The 19,718-nt window shown below is 42.3% G+C and overlaps 1 protein-coding gene across 1 annotated transcript in view; it reads left to right on the forward strand.

Annotated features, from left to right (window-relative positions):
* The window catches only part of AGBL1 (ATP/GTP binding protein like 1), a 267,905-nt gene that overhangs the window by 34,070 nt on the left and 214,117 nt on the right, over positions 1-19,718 (forward strand). The window contains exon 6 of the mRNA XM_029958844.1: positions 11,143-11,180. Within this exon, the coding sequence (XP_029814704.1) occupies positions 11,143-11,180 (38 nt within the window). The remainder of the gene's footprint in view (positions 1-11,142; positions 11,181-19,718) is intronic.

Genomic DNA, 19,718 nt, shown 5'->3' on the forward strand with positions numbered 1-19,718 from the left:
TTTTCAGATCCCAGAATTTGGCTTGAATATATCAGATGGAAACTTTCCAATGGAAGGAGAGAGGAAAACAAACCCCTAACTTTTATTACTTAAGCTTCTGCAAATTACTGCTTCAAAAAGCCCCTGCAGTTATGCCAGTGTGACATTGCAGCTTTCAAACAGCAAATATCAAGAGAATTTGACCCAGTACTTGCTGCATTGTGACATTTATTGACTTTCGCTTCCTTTTAAATCCTCTGGCTAAATGTTTTGAAGAACAGGCACCAGCACTAAGATGTGACCAGATTATTGCTTAATAAGGAATTATACATGTGCAACTGAACAAATTCATAAGTCTGTGGCTGGCTGGATCAACCACAGCAGCCAGATGCTGCTTTACAACCAGCCTTACGCTCTCCATGGTGGTGTAGTGACCTGTGTTGCAACTGAGAGTGGTGTGTCCAAATCTCCTTGCTTGAAAATGTGGGGATGAAAGCCAAGGCTGTGTTTTGGCTTCCCCTGGCATTGCAGTCTTCCTGCATCCTCACAAAGTCTGAATGTATCCTGCATGTTGAACCTCAGTCACCAGCTGGGCAAAGTGCTGTGTTGAAGGCAACATGGGTGATCTAGCATATAGAGCTATTTCTCTGACTCTTGTGCATACTGGTGAAATAAATAAACATCTCATTATTTCTCAGGACCCTGCCTATGCCATTCCCATTTCTGTCTTATATATGCTGTTGTTCTTTGAAATGCTAGATATCTTGAGGCGCTGTGGTTGCAGAGAGCCTCATTTCTGACCTGCAGTCTGCAGGTTTCCTTTCCTGCAGTAAGATGTCCTACTTCTGCCTGAGCTGTGGATATGAGGACAGGACAAGGACATATTCACAGCGGGTGTTGGGATGGTGGTGCCTCTGCTGCTGTTGGAGGTGGTGGTTCAGCCTGCTTGCAGGGACAGCTTCTGCAGAAGATGCATCCTCCTTTGCAGCATCTATCTCGTTTTGTGTGAATCTGATCACACATCCTCAGACGACTCTGTTGCCTTCCCTATGGCAGCCTGGAGGTCTTATGTCCAGAAAGCTGCTGCAGGGCAGTGTGAAAACTGTCTGCTTTTCACACCTTGGCTCTTTTTCCTGCAGAGATATATCTCAATATATATTACACAATGCAGCAGTATCCCCATTCCCCCCTCATCTCCCCAGAAACCACAGAATTGCAGAGGGAATTGAAGAGCAAGATGGCTTTTTCCTGCTAAACCTTTATTGAAAATCCCAGGGAAATTAATAAGCTTTTCTCCCTGCTCTGCAATTGCAACATTTATTTTCCCAAAGACTTCATGCTTACTATATTTTCCTGTGGCAAAACTAGTCACTACTGTACCTTTCTAATGACATTCTTCATGTGTTTTGCAACCTTCTGTTTCAACAACACATGGTGGGTAAAATGGGCATTTGTTTAGCATAAAAGACAGATTAAAAACTGGCTATTGCTATTGACTGAAGGGACTCAGGTGAGACCTAAGTTTTCTGAAAGAATGTTGAGATTTTCAGAGATATTTAGGTGTGCAAAGATGAAAGGGAATGTAACCATAACAGAAAACCTCTCAGCAGGTTAATGGATTAACTTGTACTGTTAAAAGGCAGTTCTGACCTCAGTATACAAAAGAGCTTTGAAAAATCCTGCTGAGTGCTACCTGCACGTTTAGACATAAAAATGCCTTTTAAATTCATATCAAGATGTCTATTGTGAATCTGTAAGAGAATGTTGCTTTGCATTTCTCAAGCATGTTTATGCATTGTTCTCAATTTGAGACTGATTTAATAGTACCAATTAAGCTCAGTATTGTGTGCACACATGGCATACAAATGAATACTCCAGTATTTACAAGCATCTTCCGCCCAATTCACACTAAATTCCCTGTTGAAAGGCTATGTATGTATGTGTTGAAGGAGCACAATCATTAGAAAGGTTGAAAAGTGGGAATAGACGGAAACCAGGAAAAAAATTGTTGACAGAGTCTGCATATTTTCTTCTGCATATTTTGTTGAAATTCAACTTGCATATGAGCTTTTCAGGCAGCTCTAACTCTGAACACCATCCTTTGGGATTTAGGTAAGAGTAATATATAGAAACTGCCTGACCTGTGTGCATAACAGGGGAAATGATGTTTACCTCCTTGGGAAGCACATGGGGATTGATAAATGTGTTGCATGCAAGAAGATTAATTGCACTGATATCTTTTTGCACTTGCTCCCTGCTGCAGATGGGGGTGTAACACTGCTGTCAGAACTGCAGCTGATGGGCAAAGAACTGCTCCCACATTCAAACCACGGCCTTTGTACCACAGGCTGTAGCTGCACACTCACCGAGAGCAGGGCTGAGTGGGGCTGTAGGGTTATGTTATGACATTATTGCCAGTTCACAGCCACCCAAGTTGAACCTTGTCACGCAGCACGGGGAGAACAATTCCAGCAGCTACACTTGCATGACGCAGCTTCTTGCTCTGGCATATTAAAAAAAAACATCTTCCCTAGAGATTTTAAACTTCGAGTTTCTTTGGCTGGACTTTATGGATGTGCTTCATCTGAATAGGACCGGGGGGAAGCGAAGTGCGATATAAACACAAACTGATGGATCTATTTCTAGAGCCTTGTAATATGGAAACGGTACCATTAGATTAAAAAGAACAAACACAGTTTTTCATCTTGTGTTCAATATAAGTCATTCCTTCTTTTATTCTGAAACATCTGACTTTTGCTTAAAGAAAAGTCTGACACACAAGTCAGCCTTCTTTCTTGGAAGAGATCAAGGAAGATGGTGCTTTCTCAGTCCTTCAGCTTCATATTTCATGTACTTTTCAAGTTTCTTCTACTGTACACATTTTTTAAATTAGCTTCTCTGAAAGATGTTTATTTCTTTGGTTAGAAAGACAAACCAAACAAAAAACCTCAAACAAAACAAACCTCAAAATTCTAAGCAGAGAAGCTGTAGGAATGGCTGCTTTCTTTCCATCCGTTGCAGCAGCCCTGCAGAAAAGGTGGCTGTTTCAAACACCTCTGCTTCACAGCTCAAGAACACCTTTCATTACGAAGTGCTTTTTAAAGATGTTGTACCCTGAGATTACTGCTGCCTTAGAGAGGGTTTGTACTAACTAGTAGTCAAGGAGAACTACAGCTCTTAGCCTTGATTACTTTGAAACCAGCCTCCCTTTTATGCTCTCAAATAGCTCTGGGCACAAGCAGTGACATGTTAGATACCTCACTGCCTGGACTGTCAGTAACAGAAGCTGCCCTTAAGTATTTCGCTGCCAATAACTGATAGTATCCATAAAATAAAAATCTTGCAGAGGTTTGCAAGCAATGCGGTATATGTGCAGGGTTATTTTCTGGCATCATAAACTCCTGGGTACCTCCAAGCTCTACCTTCCCTTTATAGTTCACCATCACAGACTCCCCAATGGCAAAGCACCTGCAGTTCAATTATTCTTAATGAAAGAAGTCACAGTTGCCCTGCTGAGATTTGAGCCCAGGGTTCCCTGGTATGTCACCAAAAAGTGCCACTTGACTTCATCATGCCCTAAGTAGGGTATATGTGTTGTGTCCCTCTCCCTGCCCTTACTCTGGGTGTACACAGCATTCAGAAAATTTGAAGCTGAACAAAGTGGGGCTGGGTCTCTTCCCCCATGCTTGGAGTACGTGCTCTCCCGTGAGCACAACATTCATGTCAATCCTGTGGTCTCCAGAGCAAAAGCTGCTGGGAATGGAGAACTGATGGGCTACAGAAAAAATTACAGCTAAGGAGTGAGCCAACAGACCACCAGGCTCTTTCTGAACTGAGTAGTAACTGGGTTGGGAGTGGAACACAGCTGCCCAGGGAAACAAAGGGGATTTAACCTCATTCACTGACACACTTTAACTGCGTATGAGGTGATCTGTAGAGCTCTGCTGGTGCTTGTTAGCAGATGTGGCCTTGAGTGTCCTCACCACTCTTAATCAATCAAGAATAGCATTCAGCCCCTTTCCCAGTTCCCCTACATGTTTCCCTTGGGTGGGAGACCTGGATTCTCACACTGTCAACCTGGAACTGCCTGGGTGATGAATTGTTTAAGAATCCTGTCTGATTTTGATCCTTCCAGCCCCTTCATCTTGACGTGAATGACAAGCTGTCACAGCCTGCCTCAGCCATATTGGTGACATCTGACCTTAGAGAGGGAGCTGACATAATCTTCTGAGGTATAGCTTCTGCCTGGGGAGGCAGTGCCAGCTCTGCACTGTGCTGTAAGAAATGCCTGGGCATTTTTTTGGCAAGGATTTGAATGTATTTCATGTTCCTTGTTCTTCTGTGTTACTATGAAGCTAATTTAATTTAGAGCTGTAAAGAATAGGTTGACTTTTTAGGATAAAACTGTCTCTCCTTCTGTATTTTTTGTACCCAAGAGAAAGAAGGATACTTGTAAGGATGCCTGGAGGATAAGCCTGGAGTCACTCTTCTTTCTAGGAGGCAGAGATGAAAGAGGCTGGAAAGTTATACCTTTTCACTGATTTTAACCTAGCAGGCTCCAGGGCAGGCAGCAAAGTTTGGAAGATGCTACATTGAAGGCTTTGAACTGAACCTGGGAACTGACAGATGCTGGTCACTGGACTTGAAGAATCCAGTAGAAGGAGTGTGTGATTTTTATTCCCTTTCCTTCAGCATTACACTGAAAGCACATCTGTGTACAACAGCTGGATTTCTGAACTCCACCTGTTGGCAGTGTGTGGGACATTGCAGACTGAAAGCAAACTGCCTTTAGTGTAAGTTTTAATGCCTAGCTAACAAGCTGGAATTAAAGTGGGCATGGTGATGGGTGGTTTTGTATAAGTCCTAGACTAGCAGTGCCATGAAGATGCTGGCAGCATAAGCAGCTTTTGCCCACCCGTATTTCTAAGACTTGTGAAGCTGCTGGTTTTAAGTCTTTAAAACAAATCACTGTGCAAGTGCCTGCGTATTTAAGATCTGCATTTCTGGGCCATGAGGGAAATGACCATTCAAGGCATCTGCCTCAGATGAGATCTGCTTTCTGGTAGGATTTATAAAGCACCCATTGCCGTGGTGCCTACGTGTTATTTCTAAATGTCTCTCAGTTGTTGAACGTGAATGTGAAATTTAGAGCGAGTGGCTCTGTGACTGTATAAACTCTGGTAGTTAAGTACAAGTCCCATGGGGTTGGAGGTAAAGTGCAGCCAGATAATGTGCACACTCAAGGACACTTAATTCCTCCCAGAGACAGGGGCTGTGGAAGCTTGGGGGCTTTAAGCCTGTAAGCTGTGATGCCTTGAGCCCTGATTCAGGGTTCCACTGTGCTAGATGCTGTACAAATATAAATTGCAGGGTCCCTGCCCCATGTTTCTTTTGGAATAAATAAACATGACAGCAACAAGTAAGTATATGTGAAATAGCAGGTTGAAGGGCAAAAGAAGCTGAGTACCATACATTACATTTCTGTAAAAATAGTGGTCTGTGTCTTTATCATCCAGGTGTGATTGCTTTAAGGAATTAGATCAGGCATCAGGCTGAAGAGGTATTTAACGAAGCACCAAGTCATTAGCTTTCATTCAATAATTTGAAGAGGGTGTTCTGTGTTTTAGCATGTAGAAGACACAATTTTGCAGGAGAAGGAAGGATGATTCAATTACTTGGGGACTGATCTGTAGAGCCCTTTTGGTTCATTTCTTTGTTCAGTTTTTGGCACTTCTGTTCCCTATCCATAGATCCATGCTAGTCCTGAACATGGGAGCACCCTGTGTCCTATGAATCTTAAAATCCTTTCATGTAGTCAACCATGCATTTCTTCTGTAGTGAGGTTTTTCATTTTCAGGAGTCCTTCTTTTATCTTCAAGAGAGACAGAAACAGAGGCACATCATTGTCCATCATACTGCCTTGTGCTACAACCTGTGAGCTGAGATTGGGGAGCAGAAGAAAACCAAACAGATTCTGGCTTTCAGGCTCCTCTGTCTGCAGTGATTTCCAGCAGAAAATGTCCTGGCAGCTCGGATCCAACAGGGTGACCTAGGCATAGGACTCCTTTGTCCAGGCTTTTTAACAGCCTGGTTTTACTGGCTAATCCAATTGTGCTTTGGCTTGGGACATGGAGTTTTTCTTTGTTGTTGCTGCTGGTTCCTAAGCACAGGATCTGGAAGTTGCATTTGTCTATCTGTCTGCTAGTTGTACTCCTGCCCAGATATCCAAGCTGCTGACTTGGAAACACTTCAAAGATTTCCATTCTTCAGAGTGACTGTCTCGACTGCTACTACAGGGAGTTTTTAATGTTTTCTGATTATGGAGCAGCATTTATTATTATGCCTTATAAGACAGAGTAACTTTATTTATACATAATTCTTTTTTTTTTTTTTTTTATATATAAGTGAGTCTCCTTTGAGACATAGGACTTGACAAAACAGCTTAGATTTTGCTAACCTATTACCACAGAAAATCAGAGGAAGACATCTGGACAGATTTGGCAGGTTTTTTAATGATTTAATCCCCCCCATCCCCTCTGTCTCCCCTCCATTCCTTCTCGAGACAAATGCAGAGATTTGCACTGGGCATGCTATCAAATTCTCTGGTCTGGCATATGGCTCATCAAGTCATCTTTCTTGTGCTCTTAAACTTTTCCTCGTGTTCCCATCTTCCCCCCACCCCATCCTTGCTCTTGTGCACAATTTATGAACTCCTGTCTCTGTCTTCCTGTCCCAGGCTTACTCATCTCATTATATCTTCTGATGCCAGCAAAGATGCTGTTGGTTTGCCATATGGTGCTAAGGGGTGCTGATATTATTACAAACACCATTTGCCTGGTTTGCTATAAACCTATTAATGCTTCAATGGTCTTGCTGCTTCTTTCAGTGTAAACCTATTTTTCATCCTCTCCTATGACTTACTATTTGTTTCCCATATGGTGTTTTGTATGTTTGAATTAATTCAGCATCAACAGTAGGTAATAATCTGGGGATACTTGCTGACAGCTGGCTTAATGTGTAACTGACAATGCTGATTGAAAGTCCAAACTTAAAACAAATGCAGGTAGCTAAGTCTCTACACAGTGTAGGTACAAACTCCTTTCCCAGGATAATTATGAATGCTAAGAATTTGCGTAAGTTTAAAAGTTTCCAGGCAAATATTTGGAAGAAAAACCAACTAAGACCTAAAACCTCTCCCAGAGGTACCATTGCTAGTTTATGGTATCACTGGACTGTGACTTGCTGGAGTTTGAGTCTGTTCTGCAAGTTCTAGCACTGTGGTCTTGTACACATATCATTTCTGCTGTGGTCTTGTACACAAGACCTCCTCGGTCACTGTTGGCCACAGGACACTGGACTGTTTAGACTTTCAGCTTAAGCTGGTGCAGCTGCTGTTTTCTGGGCTATCTAATTAACTTTGCACTTGGAATTCCTGTTTCTTATTTCACTGCCATTATATCTATGGTTAAAATGTAGGGATATAGAACTACAGTCATTCCTGGGTCACTTTTTTCAGACCCTTTCCTCATTGGCAATGGGGCCTAGCAGTCTCATTATAAGTAATCCAGACTGTCTTTTCAAAGTCATTAGGTTGTTTGTCCCATTGTTGCCAAGAGGATATTTCAGACCTTCATTTTCCAGTGCTTAAAACCCATCCTTTCATTTCCAGTTGAAAGTATTCATGGCCATTTTATATCCATTCGTCCTTATGCCAAATTTGTTCTTCAGCCTATGTCTCCTCTCTGTCTTCCTCAGTGTTTACTTCTCCACCACCCACTGTGTCTGTGGAGGAAAATCCAGTTGTCTCTTGACTATAATTTTGCTAAGGTGACTAAACTGCGATCTTTAAACTTCCTCATGAGTTACATCTCCGTTACCACAATGATTTCCTTGGCACGTTTCTGCACGGTTCCTTCTGAGTGCTGCACACAGCTGCTCAGGCGAAGCCTTGTATGAGAACATTCATGCTTCTCCTTCTCCACTGGCAGTGGCTGTCCTGAGACCTGATCTGTTCTTTTCATGGTTGTCACCCTTCTGGTCATGCTTGTCCTCATCCTTTAATGGGCTCATATATCCAGGTTGTCCTTCTACCCATTTCCAAATTATGAGCCCCCTGCTCATAACAGTAATTCTTATTAAACCCTAAATGCTTAACCTTGCACTTTGACTATTACATTTCATCACATTTCTATTGCTTCAGAATTCAAGAACATCTTGTTACTCCTGAAAGATATTCTGAACTCCCTGCTATTGGCAGCAGCTCCTGACTTCACACGGTCAGCAGATTTTGTTAGTATACTCTGACTTTTTGTGCCAAGGTCATTAATGAAAAGATGAAATAAGATCAGTCTCAAAAGATCCTTGAGGACTTCCACACATAACTTCCCTCTAGACTAATAATTCCTCTTTCAGCACAACTCCTGTCATTGCCTCTTTAACCAGTTCCTTGCCCATGTTGTAATTCTTACACTAAGAATGTTCTCCAGCTGGCCTAACAATTTTCACTGTGGCACCATATCAAATGCTTTATTGAAGTACAGATAAATTAGATCTACCACATCTCCCTTGTCTAGAAAAAAATATGTTATCTTATCAGAGAAAGATACCAAGTTAGGCAGGCTTGATCTACTCTTTATAAGTCTATTTTATCCCTTAAATCTGTTTTATCTGTTTTTCAGTTTACCCTAATGACTTTTATTTTTTCTTTTAAAATCTGTTCTAAAGCAATGCATATCACTGAGGTCAGCCTATTGGGTCTGCACTTATGACTAACAGTAGAGCAGGTGCTGTAGGACCTGCAGAATGCTTCATCCTGCCTATGCCAAACCCCTTGTGATGGATTGCAGTACCTGAAGAGATGAAACATGCCAGTGTGGTTCTGCTTTATTTTATTGCAGTACTATGTACAGGCATGGTCTGATAGGAGGATGTGTTTAAGCTGTTAGCTTGGGATGTGGGAAATCCATTTAGCTGCAGCTGCAGGTCTGTAATGTCACTTCAGAAGCAGATGGTGATCATGAAAATTTCTGTTTCTGTGGAGAGGTGATGGGCAACATCACCTTTAATTTTTTAAATTTTTTTTCAGGACATGCCTGAATTTTCCACCCCACAGACCCTCTACGTGGATTTACTTACATTTTTATGATAGTTTTGGGTTTCTCAGCTTTACAAGTTGCACACCTGTTCTACCAGGTCACATCAAACCCACGAGTAGCTCTTATCCCTTGACTTAGAGTAGATCAGCTCCTTCAAAGCCCAGAGAAAAGAAGTGACCAGGAGTGCTTAAGGCCATTGAAGGATCAACTTTGGTATGGCCAGGAAGAGTTTAGGTCTTCTGGGGCAAGTGTGGTGAGGAACTGGGGAAACTTTGGACTCAAAGATAGTAGGAATTGGAGATTACACTGTCTGAGAACATGGCCTGGGAGTTCTAAGATCCTCTAAGGATGAATGAACTTGTCTGTATACAGTGTGATTCACAGACCACCCCAAAAGGATTGGAGGATCCAGATTTGCTGATTTATTGGCTGATGGGAGGATTCCTGGCAGTGTTGACTTTATGACAGTGGTGGAGCTCTACTGAAACTCTTAGCAATGCTCATAAGCACATGCAAAATAAAGCAGATGCCTAGAGGAAATACTGAGAAGTCTTCTGCTCTGAGCAAGAGATACTCTGGTCTTCCTTCGTTGCTCTGATGTTCTGCCATGTGAATGAGACATCACATTAAGCCTGTAAAATGTAGGTATGTTAATGCAGCCTCTTTTTACAAGACACATACTGGAGTGTGAGCTTTGGGAGATGGTCTAGGTGGAATTTTAACTTGCTTTGAGTTGTTTATTTTGTCCCAGACTTTAAACTGAGTATCTCTTTTCTGAGCAAGCTGAATAGCTGGTGGATGACAGTATTCCTCCCATTAGCTGAATGATTACTGCTTAGGTGGAGCTGAAGAAGCAGTGAAAGTATGACTCTGCTTCCACTGGTGAGATTTTTAGCTACTGATTTCCTATTCTGTCTGTATTTGTGTGCATTTCCTTTGCAGTTTGTAAAGCTGTTGTTGAACTCTGACAGATTCATAATGAAAGAATGACTTTAGATAGAGATGTTGACCCAACATCAGCAACAACCAGCTCTCTTGAATCTTTTAGTCTCAGCTGCTGTTAGTACACACAATGAACGGCAGCTTGATGACAAAAAAATATTTATTTATTTGCTGCAGAATGATAATTGGCTCAGTATGGAAGTTAATATGATTTTATTTGGGGATTGGTTTGTAAAGAGATTACATTTTAAGGAATCCTTGGGCATGGAGGTTTTTGTAGCTGTATTTATTTAATCGGCTCTGGGCACTTGAAACTTCACAGCAGTAAGCCAGGTTAGAACACAGATCCTCTTGCTCCAGCAGAACATGACTGGAAAAGAAAGTTTTTCTGTGGTGATATTGGGATGGAGATTTTACCACATGAGGAAGGAACTTGCCTCCAGATGTTTGGAGCAATGATATCTCAGTTCAGCTTTTCAAACTGAAATGTTAATGACCAGCTCCCAAACAAACCAGTGCTGTGCTGGCTCAGGCAGGTTAATTTGCTTACCTGTACATTGAAATGACACAGAAAGTGTGTGGGCCCCTTGACATACCCCTGCAATCAAAGACATTTTTTCAATTAAAAGAAATTCAATTTTGTTTTCAGTTAAAGCTGGGAGGGAGGACAGGGTGAAGCTTGTTTTGGGAAAATAGAAAAAGGAGTGGGATTTGGCTGGAAACACTGACATTGATATCCCAGCTTGATATAAAAGTTATCATCTGCTGATGCACTTGTTCTAGAGTGGGCACGTGCTGAGTCTCTGGTACAAAGAAAAAGCTTTGGGGCAGTAGTTTAAAGACTTGTTAGATTACTCTGGATGTGTGGGTGTTGCTTTAAATTTTAATGGTCATTACAAATCAGCACTACAGTAAAGCTGGAGGGCTAATGGTCTTTTAGAATAACTGAGTCAGCTCCAGAGACTGGATACTGTATTGGTGTAAAACATTGCAGTTCTGTCAAAGTCCATCATAAGCTGTTGGCTTAGACCATCTGGGAAGCCTGGCCCAGAAGACTGTGAAGATGAAGGTTACAAAAATTATCGAATAAATTGACATTATTTCTCTATCTCTCTTCTTTCCCCAGGGCAGCCACTGGGGCTCTGGCAGCTCTACTGAAATCAAGTAAGCTTTTTTCTTCATATTCTTTCTGACTTTCTGTGCTGTGCTGCTAGACAGAATGATCCTGTTGAACTACATTCTCCCTTGGTATTGCCTCTTCCCTCAGTCCCAAAGAGAAATACAAAGGAAAGAGACAGTAGTCCAGTAGTTTCCTATGTGAGTTATGATTCCTGGAGCTCCAGCTCTGTGGGAGATGGTACCCTATGTGCCGGGGAGCAATCTGACAAGGCAGCCAGACCAGACCTTATTGTGAGTATTTAGGAAGCAGTGGTTGTCCGGGGCATGGTACAGTGGGAGAAATGGGCAACTTCTCCAGCCAGTGAAAAACCCTTATTGCTCTGATCCAGCATCACAGGAGAGTGGGGCCAGGATCTCTCTGTCCTGTGGTGCTGTTGTACCACTGTACTTGCCCAGTTACAACGATGTGGGCAGAGACTTGGAAAACTTCTGTTGTCCAAAACAGATAACCTTATTCTCCCTTGTAAGTTTGTCAGGTCTGACAATGTGCAGGCAGGGCAGAGAGATGGTGATTGCTGGGGTACAGCCCTGCTGTGAGAGGCTGTGCTTAACATTTGCACCAGCTGGTCGGGGGTGTTGCAGACCTTGACCGAGTCAGGTGACTAAGTCATTTTGTGACACCCTTCCCAGTTAGTTGCTGTTTCCATGGAAAGGGAGAAAAGGACACAAACAACAGCAGTGTTCTTTGGTTGCGAATGGTAAACTGATTTTAGGGTAACACATCATCTATTTTCAGCTGATTTTTTTTAAAGCAGTGGGACTAGAATTTGGGAAATGGTTCTGATACTGTGCAACCAAATAGAACACTACAGACCACCAGTCAGCCTGAACTGTGTATTTGGATGCTTTCTGCAGTCTGATACTGAGTGGCCAAGAAAATGTCTTTTAGTTTTCTCCTTGTTCAGTGGTTCAGGACATGAGAAGCTCCAGGCTTTTGGAGTAGACTGCTCTGGTATCTGCATACAAATGAGCAAGTTGTGTCTTTTGGGAGGTGTGGGTCAGGAGATGTGAGAAATAGCTCTGGTTCTTTGAGCTAAATTCACCATGCTTGGAAAAGCAGTGAATTCTTTTTCAGGATTGCCCCAGGACAGTTGCTTAGTCACAATTAACTTATTTGTGGCCATGACCTTAGAGCATTTGGATGGTGCAGGGTTTCTTGGAAAGTTAAAAGTCAAATCTGGTGAATGCTATAGCACTTGAAAATTGCTTATGAAAAAAGGGGATAGAGTTGTATACAGCAAAGCTGAGAAGCTCTTTTTAGTATATTTTAGATGGCACACAAAGTGAAGGAGAAGCAGGAATACTGGAAAGTGCTACAGAGTGAATTGGTAGATTGATTATTGTGAGCTTTTTTTGGAAACTTGCAGCGACCTACTTGCTGGGAAATGGTGGGGAGATTGTATTTTGCTGGGGCTGAAGGCTGTAAGACGGATAGGACAAGAACATGGCCATTCTTGAGGGTATCCCTGTAGGGCTGTGCTATCCTTGAGTGCTTCAGCCCAAAGTGATTAGGGGGATTATGGTTGTACACAGAGCTGTGTTGGAGGGTCAGTGTCCCTCTTGCTTTTAGCAGAGCTGCAATTGCAAAGCACACGGTAGTTTTTAAGGGAGCAGGCAGATGGCAGTGTGTCTCCCTGATGGATTCAGGAGCATCCATCTTCATCTCCTCAGGCTTCCATAAGCTCTACTTGAGACTTTGTCCACCTGCAGAGCCAGAGGCTGGCTAGAAACTGTTTGGCTTCTTTTTCCTAACAGAAGCTGATGCTAAATGCTCATTTAACAGGTGCATAACTGCAAGAGGCAAGATATGCCTGGAAAAAAGACATTGGTGTAAGAAAAAATTACCACTCAATCTGTACCTGGGAAATTGTTGCTGTTGCGTTTCAGAGGGGAAAGTTTAAGATTGTCCAAAGAAATAAGTGATGGGACACTACAAACTTGTGCTTCATTCACAGCAGGGAAGAAATGCTTGAAAACCCAGTGCAAGAAGAGTGTGACCTTGTTATGCTGTTCCCCTGTGTGTAGTGATTGTCACATGGTGAGAGTCTGGGAGCTCATCACTAAGCAGTCCTGAGGTGTGGAGGGGACAAACCCCAGCTGGAACTTGCTTGAACAGTGCTAGGAGGTGCGGATTGCCCTCCAAGTCCCATGGCCTCTATTGCTTCTAGTGAACTCACCACCCTGGAAAAAAACAGGAAAACCATTCCCAGTCTTGGGGGAGTGGAATAAAACTGGACCCCTGCTATCTAAGCACAGGCAAGCACATACCTGGGGTGAGCAGGCTGGAGGGGACGTGATGGACCAGTAGCCACACGGTGGCGATGTGATTATAGGGATCCCGACTCTCACCACGCCTAATCCAATATGTATTTTGGGTGAGTAATTTGTTTATCAGCAGGTTATTTTAATCTAATTTTGGTTGTATTTGTTATTCCCGACTATCTGTGCTTCCCAGAATTACCAGCTCGCGTGTCTTTAAGGAAATTAGCAAGAGCTGGTCTCAGAGGCATTTGCTGAGCAGATATTGAGGGAAAAGGCTGGAGAAACGGGCAGGGCCCTCTGTGCAATGCTTGCCTAGTAAAATTGTAATGAGCAATTTAAAAAGACAGGTTGTGGTGACCTCCTGATCGTGCTTATTTCATCAAGACAATTCTGTGTGCTAACAGCAGTTATTGCTGATGGCCTTTCCCCTCTCTTTCTATATCTCTTCCTTTCTCCTTTTGTGTCTTTATCCTCTTGCCTCCCCCCACCAGCCTTTCATCTCTCATTTCCTGCTCTTTCCTCCTCATCTTCCGTCAACTAACCTTTATTTAACCTTTCACCAGCTCCTTTCTTTATCAAAGCATAAGGATTATGCCTTGTGGCTGGTGGGATAAAATAATCAGTGTCATTCTTTTCCTTTTATGCTGGCATCAGGGAGGGGCAAGCAATTCTGAGGAACAGAAAGCGATGTTCTAGCACAGAAACAGATTAGGGTTTCTGAAAGGCCTGCTCTCTCCACATCTGAATTCATAATGCTTTACAACAGATCCAGTGATGCAGGTCTTTGATCTTGAGTCAAAATACCCTATTGTTAAACCATCCCAGTTCCTGTAGCCAACAGCACGATGTCTGTGATTTTCCTAATAATGTGCCAGGTACCCATCTCTCATGATTAGTTTAAGACTTTATTATCCATCTCTGGATTCAAACTCCAGTACCAGTCTGGCTTCAAATCCACAATCACAACTTGTAGAGTATTGTGATCAGAGTTGAATTTTGCAAACGGTTCCATTCATAATAATCTTCTAAAACAAGCTTTGTGTCTATCCTTTCTTCCTGAACTTCAGAATGCAGATAGTCTTGATTCTATATACTTTTAAGATTTTTCTCTTTGAGAAGAACTACTTTGTGGGAAAGAAAATTATTTTTGTATATCCTTCATATTCCATCCCCCAAGACTCTTCATTCATAGACATCCCAAACTGAAAGTAACTTGATGCTCCAGAGAAAAGGGTTGTTTTCATCTCCTGACACATAGCAACTTCCTCCTGTTTTGCCCCTCAGGGTGGGCATAATGAAACCTGTGTTGAGGAGTTGCATTATTCTCTGTTGACATCCTTAATAATGATCGCTTACTGCTTGTCTTGACATGGGCACTGTTTGTGCCTCCAGTGATGATCTGGCATCAGAAAATTCAGTACCTGAATTTGAGGAAGTCTTCCAAATTCTAGCATCCTTATTTGAACTCTTTCAAACCACTTCAGTCAGAAAAATCACACTGGAAATTTTGTGGAACGGTATTTTTTATATTTGATTTGTGGCTTTCTGATGAGTTGTAAACAGAAGAGATTATGAAACTGAAAAGTAAAGGAGAAAAAGGAAACTTTTTTGAAAATCAGTTTCCTTCTGAGGTTAGTTCGTAAGGGTTTGGCTTGCTTTTCTGTAATTTAACATGTAATTTAACATTTAATAACATTAACAATGAAATGAAAGCAAAGTAGAGAATAATCCCCATATCACGATACAGTTTGTATGACTGCCACTGAACTGAACAACACCTGGAACTAAAACAAATATTTTGGAGTACAAAGAATGAGCTGTTCTTGTATTGAAGCTAAGCTTGTGGCTGATTCCTGGTCTAGGAGCAAAACATGGCATTTGTAGTTGCTAGAAAATCCTGCCTGTGTTCTCTAGTTTTGTGCCAGTGTTCTTTGTCTAAGTGCTTAAATAAATGCCTGGATTCTGAAATGTATAGGGCACAAGTATAGCCCAGTCTTCTGGCTTCCAACAAGAATTGAGCTAATACCAGCTTCTTGCTGAAACTGTAGAGCCTTCTGTGTCTGAACTCATCCCAGCACTTCATGTGTGACTGTTTCTCCATGGGGACAATTTTGTTTCTGTAGAGGATCCTTGTGCTTTTCTCTAGCAAAAAATGACCTCTCAATGACCGAATAAAATAGCCGTATTCTCTTTGCTTTAGGAGATATCTTGCATCGTTTATTCCCAAGAGGCAATCACTAGAGCAGAGTGGGGAAGTTGGAGATTTTCTTATTCTTTTCACTGCTTCAGGGGCCATAGGGTTAATTTAGCAGAGCATTCTTATCTCCAAACTATAGCAATGTATGTTCTTGGCATAATGAATCAGCTGAGTGGCATCAACAAAGAGATTCAAGTCAATAGATGGAAAGATAAATATCTCTTTGTTCTGCCTGGTAAGCAGTGCATTGCTCATCATATTTCAAGTTGACTGTAATACAGTTTTGTGATTAAATATGCTGCATGTTTTCCAGTGGTTCTTGGCAGACACTTCAAAGGGGACTGGATTGTGAGGATGGCTCAGAAATGTCCACAGGAACACTGGTGGTCAGTTTAGTCATCTACTAAACTGAAAACCTGACTTTAGAGTCTGTCCTTGTCTCTTGTCCCCTAACACAAAATGAGAATTCTGCCAGAACCAGGGATTCCTTTAGTGTGATCCCCTTGGTAATTTGGATGCATCTTTAACCATTTGAGGTTTCTGCATTTCTGGCTAATTGCACAGGTGAACCAGGCCACATGTTCTGTGCTGCAGTGCTTAAACCTTCACTGATTAATAGCACTGCCTTGGAAGCCACAAGTGGAGAGGCAGTTGTAGAAGTGTGGGAAACTAAGAAGACACTGAATGTTCCCTATCACCTAGCCCAGCCTCAGCAGGCAGAACTGAAACTCTTGCAAAGAAAATAGCGTGCTAGGGACTGGTTTGGGCATGGTGGTGAAGACAGTGCTCCCCTGTCAGAGATGCCAGAATAACACTATGAAGTCAGACTGTCACAGGATAAGAGTCAGAGATCGCTCAGGCAGATCTGACCTAGGAGTTAGTTTAGTTTGAATGAGTACAGATGGATTGGAGGGCAATACTCTACTGTTTACTACACTTAAGGTTAGTATGGGATACAAATATTATCACGTGAGCTTACTATATGTATCTTAAATGTTACATGCATGCAAAAAATTTCACTTACCAACCCATCAATGTCTTGTGTCAGGTAAAGGATCTCTCAGCCTTGAGGGGTAACCTTGAGAGACATCCCTACTCCAGGGGAGGTCACTGCCACACAGGCAGGTGCTAGAGGGAGAGCTCAACGGGCCCTGATGCCTGCAGATATTTATAGCATAAAGTGGTTGATGTATAGTCAGATTTTTACTCTTAATGCAGTTTTGCCCACTTACCAGCCCAGTCTTTAGCCAAAGCAGTTTTCTTTGGGTTTGGTGCTGAGTTCCCACTGATGGCCTCACACAATAGGAGTCATTAAGTTCACTCAAAATAGGAAGCACCATCCCTGGGCACTTCTGAAAGCTGCGTGGGAGGAGAGCTTCCCTTTCCATTGGACACTGACCATACCCAGGGAGAAGGGAAGGGACTAACTAAAGAATAACAGTAAGAGGGTCAAAAGACATAGGACATTTTGCCACTTACCACACAGATCCTACATATTCGCTCCAGGAGGGATGGGTTCTTGCTGCCTAAAAATCTGTGCAGTGCTGCTTGTACCTGTATGATTCATTTCCACCATCTGTATTTGTGCCAAAATATAGATAGATACCCATGCTGGTGCATCCCTAGATGGAGAGACCAACAGACACAGACAGGTGGGGAGGCCTCCTTTTTCCATTCTGCCTTCTGGAGATCTTGGCATGCTTCCTCCTTCATATATTCACTAGTTTATTGACTATAGAACTGAAAAAAATGAAAGAAAAAATTAAGAAAAACACTGACAGCACAGGAGAGCAGAGGAGAATCAATGAAATCAGACAGCAGAAACAAAATGAATGTGTTTTTTGCCCCTTCAGCAATTAATTCTCATTGCTTCTGATCAAAGAGCTGAGGAAACTGTAGTCCTGCCTCTCCATCTCTTTTTCACAGAACACACTATCTCAGCTTCACTTTTCAAAGCAATTGTTTTGATCCTAGCTTTCCACAGAGGAAACAGCAAAGTTATTCTGCTCAGCTTCCTCCATGCTTTTCATCGGGTATTAAAACTGAGACATAGGACAGTTGTGTGTTCTGGTCCCTATGGAGCTGGGATTCAAATGTGGAAATCTGTCTTGAAAAGATGTGAGGGAAAAAATCACAAACATACTTTATGAGAATTTTTTTATTTTTTTGTTTTAAATAAATTCCCCAAGAAGCTCTACACACAGTGCTTTCCAGTTTTTCCCTCTTCCTATCAGCATTGACACAGAAAGCTTAGACTTCAAGCACAGAGTGCTAGAGGCTATAAAACTCTAGATCTAGTCCAATTTCATCTGTCCCTGAACAGTTCAGGGAAGCTCTGAGTCTGATCTAAATTGTCCCTACCTTACACTCCCTGACTCTCTTCTTCTTGTCATGTTTTATATACTTATTGACTTTTACAGGGCTTTCTGAGTAATTCTTCAAGGAAGATTGACTGATTTAAGGGGTTAGGCATCCTGCAGGTTAGTAAACATGACAGCTGGTTGAGGATTAACAGGAAATCATGAATAAAATCATTGAGATTGATAAGGGATTCTCAAGCAATTAAAGTTTTCTTGTAGAAAGTCAAATAGAAAACAGAAATACGGAGTGAAGGTCAAAGGAGGAGGATGACCTTCTACATGCTGACAACCATTAAGCCTCAAAATACAAGATGTACTGGCAGAGTTAGTTTGAGGTGGTTAACAGCGAGGGGATACAGTGCTAGAGAACTGCAGGCCAAGGTGCAGAGCCTGGGCAGAGCTGTGTAGGACTGGAGTAGCTGTGGGACCAGCAGGTCAGTGTGAGGGCATGTCAGCAGAGTGGTGTGAAGATGCAGAGCAGGATTAAAATGAGTGGGTAGACCAGTCTGGGGGTGCTGTTTGTTGCCAGCCCTGTGGTGCCAATGGTAGATAAAATTCCAGGACCAGGCCAGGCAGCAAAATAGCCCTCTAATCCCTTCTCCAGGTAAGAGTTTGCTAATGTACTGCAGAGAGCAGACTGAGACAATTTAGGTGACTTCTTTGCCTTTCCAATGTCTCCATCTGCTTCTTCACTAGGACTGAGGTTTGCTGCCCATGCTGCTTCCTGCTTGCTCTTTCCATGGCTTCCCTTGTTACTGATTTTCTTCAAACAGCATCTTTCTATTCTCTCTCTTAACCTCTAGCTTCCTCTCCTGTCCTGCGAATCCCCACTGGTGACTTTAAAGTTCCGGGTGTGAGAGGCTCTGGCACTTGGCTTAATGAACTGGAAATGGATTGGAGCCTACTGGCTCTGGAGAACCCGTACCAAGAGCCATCTGTTGTGAGCTGTAGATGCTGATTGGTATTCAGGGAGCTGAGCTCCTGTCTTATTCATGCTACCTGGCCCCTCCGTTGATTACTGAGCTCCTGACAGCTTCTAACATGTGTCACAGCAAAGAATGTCAGGGCCAGTCAGGAAAAGATGTTTAGGCAGGGTTGGTTTGAAGGGAGGGAGCCTGGAGTTTGGTATGGCTTCATGTTGGTCCTGACAGGCAGGAAGGAACGCAATGGGTGAAGGGATGTGCTTTACAATACTCATCAGAATTTATTTTTTATCACAAGTTTTATAGTCTTCTCTTTTCAGTCTGAAATCCTGGAGCTACATGTTTAAGGGAGTTTTGCAGCTATCCTCCTATATTTTTATATAGTTTATTTTTTTAATATTTTTTTTAATTTTCTTGCCTATGCAGTAAAGCCTTTAAACATTACCTGAATATGACCTTTCACATCTTGGAGCAAGAAAGCAACAGAAAAGAAGCCCAAAATGCTCTTGTTTGTGTTAGTGTTTTGTTAATTTTTAAATACTGTGAGTTCCCAGAATCACTTTATTCATGACCTTCACTGTACAAGCATGTGTGGGAATACATTTAGAAGTTAAACATAATTTCTCTGTCTGTGACAGGACTGTACAGCCACAAGGTTTCTGAATTTGTTGATCTCAGCAAGGTTTTCTCTCAGGACTGAAGTACAACACTTCAGAAGATTTTATGACCTGCTGTTGACTAATATTACTGTTCTTTAGCTTTTCTCACTCCTCAAGAGCTT

This window comes from Manacus vitellinus, unplaced genomic scaffold (assembly GCF_001715985.3).
Source record: "Manacus vitellinus isolate BGI_N305 unplaced genomic scaffold, ASM171598v3 scaffold_16_pilon, whole genome shotgun sequence".
Taxonomy (NCBI): Eukaryota; Metazoa; Chordata; class Aves; order Passeriformes; family Pipridae; genus Manacus; species Manacus vitellinus.